The sequence below is a fragment of the Etheostoma spectabile genome, chromosome 14 (genome assembly GCF_008692095.1).
Source record: "Etheostoma spectabile isolate EspeVRDwgs_2016 chromosome 14, UIUC_Espe_1.0, whole genome shotgun sequence".
In the NCBI taxonomy this organism is placed as follows: domain Eukaryota; kingdom Metazoa; phylum Chordata; class Actinopteri; order Perciformes; family Percidae; genus Etheostoma; species Etheostoma spectabile.
In genome coordinates this window covers 2357456-2366803 of record NC_045746.1, presented here as the reverse complement: position 1 = coordinate 2366803, position 9348 = coordinate 2357456, and the positions used below count along the sequence as shown (strand labels likewise).

Sequence of the window (9348 nt, the reverse complement as noted above, 5' to 3'; positions counted from 1 at the left end):
TTGCGCGCGGTATGGTTATGTGACGATGACAAAGTCGCAGCGGTTGGACATGAAAACTTGACATGGATTCGAGGAGATGCGTTGGGACAAAGCTCGGGAGCATGTTTTCAAATGCATGTACTCTAAAATGCAAAGTCTCTCTCTAAAACAGAGTGGAAGGGAGAGGAGGAGAGAGGCTCGGTGGCTCTGCACTAAACATAGAGGGATGGCAAAGTCGCTGCATCCAAACAATCCTTCCAACACAAACATGGACAACCACAGTCTCGTGGAACAGAATGAACCATGCCAATGTGTTGCTTTTAGAACAGAGAACCTTTGTCATTAAATGCAGGAATACTCTATTCATTCAGTGAGAAGGGGATTGATCCAGTGAATTTACCTTATGTTTTTTTTTTTTATATTAACCTACATTTTTACCAGCAAAGGCAAATTATTGTCTATCCCGTGCTGGAGTGGAGACACATGTACGCCCCAATATGAAACACGCTAATAAGTCTGGGTGTCCATGCTTCCATTAGCAGATGAAAAGGCTATTTCACTTCTAGACAAGGGTCTTGACAGATCGAAAGGGAGTCACTAAACTTGATCCGTGAACTTAAGTTGCCTGTTGCCCAATATCAACTCTCCATTCTGGGTTCAAACTCATTAATTCATATCTGCTCTTATGGAGAGAGGGACAGCCGCGAGTTGGTGTCACTAGTTAAACAGACTGAACCAGCAGTAATTCATGGAAAGCTAGCCCAATTGTTCTTCCAATAACACAACCATGAACCAAATCCTCAAGACAAAATAATGGTTTTAGTGAAATATTTCTCAATTGTGAGCAAGTGGACGTCAGTTTTGTCCTGTTAGGATTGACCCTGTGGCCGACATTCAACTTCAGTTCATCCAAACAAAAACCCTTTTTCATTGCTCAGCCTATTTATCCCATAAGAAGTAAATGCGTTTGTAACTATAGCCTAACAAACACTATTGCGCACAGCACAGGCACGCATTGTTGTTCCTGGACTAAATAACCCAGATTTGTCACCGCAGTTCATCACAGACCCTGAAAATGAAAATGAGTTAAAAAATAATAATTATGTAGTTGCTGGCTATGAAGGCCTATATGTGGTGTTTTGTTTTATACAAACCGCCCCACATTTATCATAGTGGCTTCCCATAACTTCTGCTTACTTTACATTAAAACAAATACAGCAAAATCATAAATGTCAAATTATGTGGCTTTTTCATGTTATTTCTTAATATGTCAGACATATGTCTACATGAGGGCACAAAACACTCAGTGAAGGCGTAATTTAAAAAAATAGATAACCACTACAGCAAAGACGGCCACTTACACTGAAAAGAGGCAGAAATTCCCACCATGCGGTACGTTGATGTGAGAGGGCTAAATAATTTCCAGTCCTTTTGACTCAGCGCAAGGTCCCCTCGATGATCCGCTTGTATCGGGTAGACGAAAGCTACAGAGTCCAGCCAGCTCTCAGGGGCTCTGGCGGTATACTTCCAGCAGCACAGAAATGGGGTTCAAACTCCGACAAAAGAAGAAGGGCAGCTCAAGGCTTTGTAATAAGTGATCAGTCACTAAGGATATTCGGGATGGGAGAAGCCAGGAGTCTTGTAAAAGCGTAGAGGCAGAGAAAGAGGAGAGATGAGACAGAGGTGGAGAGGGAGGATGCAGTAGGGCGCAGGGCACCCGTCTGATTTTCAATCCGTATTTTTGCACTTTCCTCCGAAATCCTTTAAACGTCTAGTCGGTCTAGATTGTAGAAATCAGTTTTGAAATATGACGGAAAAAAACGTGTACACACCCTCGGTCAAGGGGGTCCTTGTTTTCAGCGTCTCCGTTGGCGTGGGGAAGAGGAGTAGCGGCACTCTGCCTCCACTCGGCGGTGCGCAGCAGAGCCAGGTGGCGGTGGGCGGGACTGGAGCGCTGCTGAGGAGGAGGAGGCGGCGACTGGGCAGCAGCCAGCATCTGTGTGTCCTAAAACAGGTTGGAAAAAGCAGTCAGGTCAAGTCGAAGTGTTTTCTACTGTACCCACGGCTCCCGAAGCTTCTTCACGTCCAGGGCTCCCAGGGAGATCACCCCTAAGGTTTTTGGCCCCAATGGTACAGGGAATGTGTGTCATCACACATTAGTCAAGAATTAAAGGATAGGTTCACATTTTTTCAAGTATGTTTTAAAACAATACTTGCACACCCATAGGTATCTTAAAAGCATTTTAGTAACTGTGATTGTTTCCTTTGCTCATGATGAAATCCCTTCCTAATGCAATTCTTATGTAAGTGATGGGGGACAATCCACATTTCTCATTCTGTCTTAAAATGCATTCGGGAAAAAATGTAAATAAGCCAAAAAGTGTAAAAAAGTTTACACTTGACAATGTAAACTGCAACAGAAAAGAATGCAAACATCTGATCTGTGTGGAGCAATGAGGAGACCGCAACCTTTCTGTAAATCAATGCATGAAACAAACAGAAATATAAAGCTATGTGCTCGCATCTTTTATCTCAATGTGCCCAACTGCTGATATTCACATAACAGGAATAGATGGAAACCTGCATTACTTTGCATTATCTTTTGCAGATTTTCTGGAAATTTAAATTGGGGATGAAAATGTGGTTACTGTTAGGGAATATATAGAATATACTTTCTGTATAAAAAAGACTGCAACTTTGGAAGACAGCCACTTAATCTGTCTAACTCTGACAGATTAAGCTTCCTATTCAATTCAGATAAAGAAATACATTTTTGCACAGAATAACAATGATAGATTATCTCTATAAAGTTGTAGTTGCACCTCATTCTTGAGCACACAATGGAACATTCTAGCACATAAATGTTATATCTGTCTTCAATCACTTACATTCAAATTACTTTATAAGGGGTTCTCTTTGTTGCCAGTATGGATAAGAGCAACACATTTAGCGACCAATAACTCTTTCAATGCACATGTGGGCATTGTTTTAAGACAGACGTGAAAACATGTGGAGACAACCTTTAAATTTGGTGTTTGCTTAATGTGGGGAGTTATTCTTGAGCTATACTTCAGCTACATCAAGTAAACCAGGTTACATTTTCAGTTTAGCTTGGGACCCTCTGGACCCCGCTTCGAGAGCCACTTGCATAGACAGCAGTGGAGTGTCATGGACATGACCCAGCCAACTGAGTGCATTGAGGAGCTGGTTGGCTGCACACACACACACACACACACACACACACACACACACACACACACACACACACACACACACACACACACACACACACACACACACACACACACACTATCTTTCCCTCAGCTGAAAAAGGCACAGGCAGGCTGGCCTGCAGTAACCTAAGGCAAACACTTTCCCCAGACCATCTGGAAGTCATCTTGCCCGCAGAGCCAGTGAAAGCACAGAGCAGAAGCTACGTTTACAACTCGGTGATAACAACCGGTCCACTTGAACTGGATGGTTGAATAAGTCATGCACCAAAGCCTGTTCATACAGTAACATCTCACAAATTAAAAGATTGTACTGTATTTTATTCTGCAATGCTCATACACTTGTAGGCCTTTTGGCTAAAACAAATCAATTTGTTATTGTTTGCAACAAGGACTAAACTTTACTTAATTGCAAGACATGTCCTTTATGCATTGTCAGAACTTGTCTGATGTCAGATTACTACTGCAAGTTAAATGTGCTGTAATTTCCAGGCAATACAAAGGTTCCACCTGAAAAAGAACTAACACTTTTTGTTTTTACTAACACAATCATTTTTACTGTAATGTACTTCTTCCAGCTTGTGGATCATCATCACAACAAAAGTAACATCTTGCACTTTTGTCTGTCTCATACTGTATGTAAGACAATCAGTGGATTGTTAGCGCACCATCAACGTGGAGCACATTGTTCTCCCAACACAATCTCTGTGGGGAAAAGATGATGCCATTAATGGCAATTGTTTGCAAGAGTGCCATTGTGCACTTCTCTATTTCACTTCATCTTTCGCTCTCTCTCTCCCTCTCATCTCTCTCTTGTCTCACTGCTTTAGCAGTGGGTTGCGTTGTGTTCTCAAAGGGAATGTGGATAGATACAGTCTCTGGCACTCTCACGGGTCCCAGTCTGGGTCCCTTTGTCTATCTCTGACAAAGGCAGTGGACTACACAGGATGTGTGACTAGATATAGGGCGAGAAGGTGAGGGAAGTAAAGGAAAGGGAGGGAGAAAATATTGAGCGATCAGAAGAGAGGAAAAGAAAATGAGACGTGGTTCATAATGAAAAAAATGAAGGAGGGAAGATTGTGGTGAATGCATGTCTGAGAAAAGAAGTGGCCTTTGAATCAGACACAAGAAAGGTGCAGAGGTAATGTGCCCTCTCAAACTCAGCAACCAAACATAGTCAGAAAAAATCAGCGGGGATGTGAGGATGCCGTCACTCCTCACCTATTTGTGTCCTCTGGTTTGTTCCCGGAGAGCAAGTTCTCTCATGGCAATCACAGCAAAACATCTTGACGGCCGGAGGCACAAGGATAGGCGTTGAGGAAACCTGCAAGGGAAAAGAGAATAGGGCAATGATCTGTGTGTGTTTGTGTGTGTCCTGTGATAACGGTGCGTGAGATCAGGAAACACACAGTGCCTGTTTTTGCTACAGGGGTTCCTGGAAGTCAGCCGCCCAGTGTGATCGGCGACACACACACACATGCACACACACACACACACACACACACACACACACACACAAATACACACACACACAACACACACACACACACACACACACACACACAGGATACCTCGCCTCTGAAAGGGAAAAAACATGCTGCGTCTGATACATGTGGACACAGACAAGCAGACTTCTGCATTTTCCCACCTACTGGGCGGCCACCTGTAACAGTCACACCCACACACAAAAACAACCACACACACACACGCACACTCATGGAGACGACAAAGCCAGAATGAGACGAATATAAGTTGTGTGCTGACAGTAAATAAGTGCCATTTGAGCCCCCGTAATTATTCTGCCATTGGGTCAACATAGCCTGAGGCCAAGCAGCCTACCATTAACATCATCAACACCACTGGTTACGAAAGCAACATAAGCAAAGAGACAACTAAGTAGCTTACTTAGAGAAAGACATCAACTATTGACTTGAAGCCAGAAAGGTACGCATAAAAATGTCAATGCATCTGTTCTTCACAATCAAATTAATTTTAGATCGTTGATGCTTTAGAGGTTTGTTTGTCACAATCTGATTCTACTTCCACATTTTTATCTGCTCACTTTCCATATACTATGTTTCCAGTCAGTTCAGATCCATTCACTTCCTCCTGCCATGCAATAACCCCTGTGTATCCCCCATCACCTGACCTACCCCGCCCACCTTTTCCCACATCCCCATTAAGTTATAACTGATCCACATCACTAACTAGACTATCATTTGCACTTACTGTACTTTTGACTCTTTATTACATCTCAGCAGTGTTATAGACTTTTTATTCATGTGTATTGTGTTATTACCATATCACTTTTGCATATCCATCAAGTTACTCACACCTCAATTTGAGCCGACTTTGCAATGCCTACTTAATCTTTATTTTATGTAGCCTATTGTATTCTGTATTCTTGTATCATGGAGCTACTGCCACCCCCAAATGGGTCCAGAAGGCCCAAACCTCCTCAAGTCCTAGAAAACGCACCTGATGGAGGAACTAAGGAATTGGAAAGAGGACATTCAGTTCCTCTGCAAAAATCTTCTGCAGATTGGATTATGGTAAACAGCTCAAGAGAAATGGAGGTACACCAGTAAATACATTCATTTTTCATAAAATTGTGTCCAAGGTAACAGTACCCTTTAAAGTTGTTCATAAGTTATTCAGCAAAGATTAAAAACCTGATGAATCTGCCATAGAAAATAATGAAGTAGCATTGATGGAGAAAAGGAGTGCCAGCCTTAAAAAGGGGGAAATGGGGCTTTTATTGAATGCTCACCCAAGGTTAAGAGTATGTAAATTACAAATTTGAGGAAATATTTAGGGGTATTTGGTTTAACTTGAAGTATTTCTGCCACATGGCATAACTCCATGATTCCATAATTTACATACCAAACTTATATGTATCAAATACAATTATTTCTCCTGTCACAAAATACTTAAATATTTAATAATCACACATACCATTAATATATTTTACAACTCGTGGCAAAAGTATTGAAAGCAATGAATAAAATGTAACTCAAACAAAATCCCCAACCCTACCTCCTTTAATAAAGATGGAAAGGAATTGTGGGAGGGAGGAATAGAGAAAGAGCTGCATGATGGGATAGCAGCTGCAGTGCAGCATCTTATGCAGGTGCAGTGTCTGGAGAGGGATCTTACTCACACACTGGGGTATTTTGGAATTCAACCCACCGTCTGGCTCGTAGCAAAGGAGAGGAACTAAGTGGGCGAAAACTGACAACCTTGCCGTCTTCCATGAGAATGTTAATGAGTCGTTCCAACTTCTAGAGAAGACTGGCTAAATATCTTGACAGCATGCAAACGTGTAAGACAGTAACTTTCAAATCATACTGTTGACAACAACGTCTTGTTATGCCATAGTATATTACAGGACAAAATCCATGTCTAATAAGCAAACAGACAGGTTGTCCTCTCAAGGAATATATTACATTTAAATATGATGTAGAGGATGCTTCCTTTGTGAAAGTAGAGAAAAAAAGACAAAATGGCAATATCCCCACTGTACTGTCTTTGCGCTCATCAGATCCCCAAATGGCAGCTATATATGCCTGTCATTGGTTCTCTCTTGGGGCCTGAAAGGTATCCCACAATGCTTTGAAGTGCTGTATTTTTCCATGTGCATTTTAATGTGAACACGTGAAAAAAACCCTGCTTGTTTACCATAACACCCCATCCCTCTCCTCCCCTTCTCGCCCCTCCCCTGTTCCCTCTGGTCGGGAAAAGAAAAAAGTTGACAGACAAGACGAAGACAGACACGATGCGAGAAATGTTGTAATGCTTTCCTTGTCATTCGGTCTGGCAGAAAGTCTGTCAAAGTGAGCAGAACCTCTGAAGGTTGAGTCCTGATTTTACACCGGGGATGATGGAGTGAATTAATTTGCCAAGACGAGACCATGTTTTAACAACTGGAAGTGTACTCAGTCGATGAGACCTTTGAAAAACATCTCGGGAAATTTCGGAAGCTAGGTATACTTTACGTATCCTTGGGATTTCAACTCAAACACAGCAGGGCATGTACTATTAACTGTTGAATTCTACAGGAGCTTGTCACACACAAGGACACATGCATGAACAATATCACGAAAAACAATGCATTCATTAAGATTTCACAAGTAATGTAGGCAAAGTGATGTTTTCTTTTATGTTGAATTCATTCAACCTATTTTTGTTTGGTGATGCTATGATAACTGCATTTTGATTATACCATACTAGCCGATTGACATACCACAACAAGTCAAAAAGTATACACAAATTGGAATTGAACAGTCCAAATTAAAAAGAAATGACTCACTTTTGTTGTAGAATTTGTGTCTTCTCTATCAGCTAATGGATAAAAAGACAGTGTGTCCCGATCGTTGCTATTCTTACACTATTGAACTAAAATGGGACTTCTTCAAAGGGAGTCTGCAACATTCACCAAACCTCATGTAAAGGTACCGAGAGAATACTTACGCCTCAGCCTCAGGTATTGAATTTAAAATGACATCAGCACATGTTAGAATGAGATTTGGCAATTTTCCGCCTGGATTGAGAACAGCAAATGTACTGTGCAGACAGGAGAAGGCCCGAGAAGGAAGGCAATCAGAAAAATAAAAGGTAGAAAGAGGAAGGATTTAAGGAGATGACTGAGATAAAGGTGAAACTAGAGAGATTGTGTTTACAGATGGTCTACTCATGCCTGCATACTTATGTGGTTGTGAAAGCATTCTTCCACACTGTCCTATGCACTTTTAATGGCAGCGACTGCATGTGGCTACTGATGCACTATTCTTTTAACATTGCTGCTTGGTTTTTAACTATGTGTTCCATATATTATAGTCTTTAGGTTAATATTTATAACTAAAGGGTCTATAGCAATGAGACTGCAAACTGTTATTTATTGTGTACGTTGCTGGAGCTGTGTAACAGATTCCGTTACTCCATGTAATATGTTTGAATGACAATAAACTAAACTGAAACAGAAAAACCTGAAACATGTATGTATAATAGCTGCTGAAGGTTGCTGTGATTGGTGGCGATGCTCCTGGCCCCATCCATCATCATCACCCACCGTGCTATACCCCGCTTGCGGACTTCCCAACTTCCTCCAAATCATCGGCCAGATGGCCCTCGCCAAAGCTCGCCTGCTTTATACACCTGATATGAAGCTATCCGTCATCTGATAACGACAGAGCTTTGGCAGTCCCCCAGCTGGGGCCTCTGCTGCAGCACTGGGCACTGGCGGGTAACAGGGATTGGGTGGTAGAGGAGTGGTGCACAGCCTGACTGCCCTTCTGATGGATTAGTGCCAGGTAGTGTGGCTGGGGAAGAGGTGGTGGTACTGAGGGGTATCCCCTAACAGTCAACTGTCATCCAGTGGACCATGGAACAGGTGGAAGGAGAGAGAGGGACAACGGGGAGAAAGAGACGTGTGTGTGGAAGGATGCAAAGAGTGGAGCATAAATCAGAGAGGCGGCAGCAATGAGGGGAGGAAAAAATTGTGGAAGAACCATTGAAATACACAAATAGGTGCATCAGACCAGGAGACGCTTAGGCGTCATTTGCAAAGGATGTGTTGGACAAAAGACAACCCTGTATATATTTGCCTGGAATCAAAATGATTAAATGTGATACAGACACTATGGGAAGACAGAGAAGAGGGGTGGTATAGGGGAAGCAGGTATCAGATTTTTTTTTACCTGATCTATAATAACAACCATGCTAAAACTGGCACACTAGAAATATTTTACCTACAGTGCCAATAAGGGCTGAATCACCACCTGCTCACTAAAATGAATGCCGTCCCCACATCGCATGAAATGTGTGTGTGACTTTTTAAGCAGTGTTAACAATATCTCGGTGTTAGAATGATTGACAAGAGAAAAATGCGTTAAAGGTCCCATGGCATGAAAATTTCACTTTATGAGTTTTTTTTACATTAATATGCATTCCCCCAGCCTGCGGTCCCCAAGTGGCTATAAATGGTGATAGGTGTAAACTGAGCCCTGAGGTATCCTGCGCTGCCTTTGAGAAAACGAAAGCTCAGATGGACCAATCTGGAATCTTGCCCCTTATGAGATCATAAGGGGCAAGGTTACCTCCCCTTTCTCTGCTTTGCCCGCCCAGAGAATTGGGCCCACCC

General features: G+C 42.2%; 1 protein-coding gene across 5 annotated transcripts in view; it reads right to left on the bottom strand.

Moving 5' to 3' along the window:
- The window catches only part of runx1t1 (RUNX1 partner transcriptional co-repressor 1), a 61036-nt gene extending 59070 nt beyond the window's left edge, over positions 1-1966 (bottom strand). For 4 of the 5 annotated variants that reach the window (XM_032536352.1, XM_032536356.1, XM_032536353.1 and 1 more), the window contains exon 1: positions 1341-1890. In XM_032536352.1, coding sequence (XP_032392243.1) covers positions 1341-1368 — 28 coding nt within the window. In that variant the 5' untranslated portion in view covers positions 1369-1890. Of the gene's footprint in view, positions 1-1340 lie in introns of all 5 variants that reach the window. The other variant, XM_032536358.1, reaches the window with a different exon arrangement.
- Positions 1967-9348: the final 7382 nt, after the last annotated feature.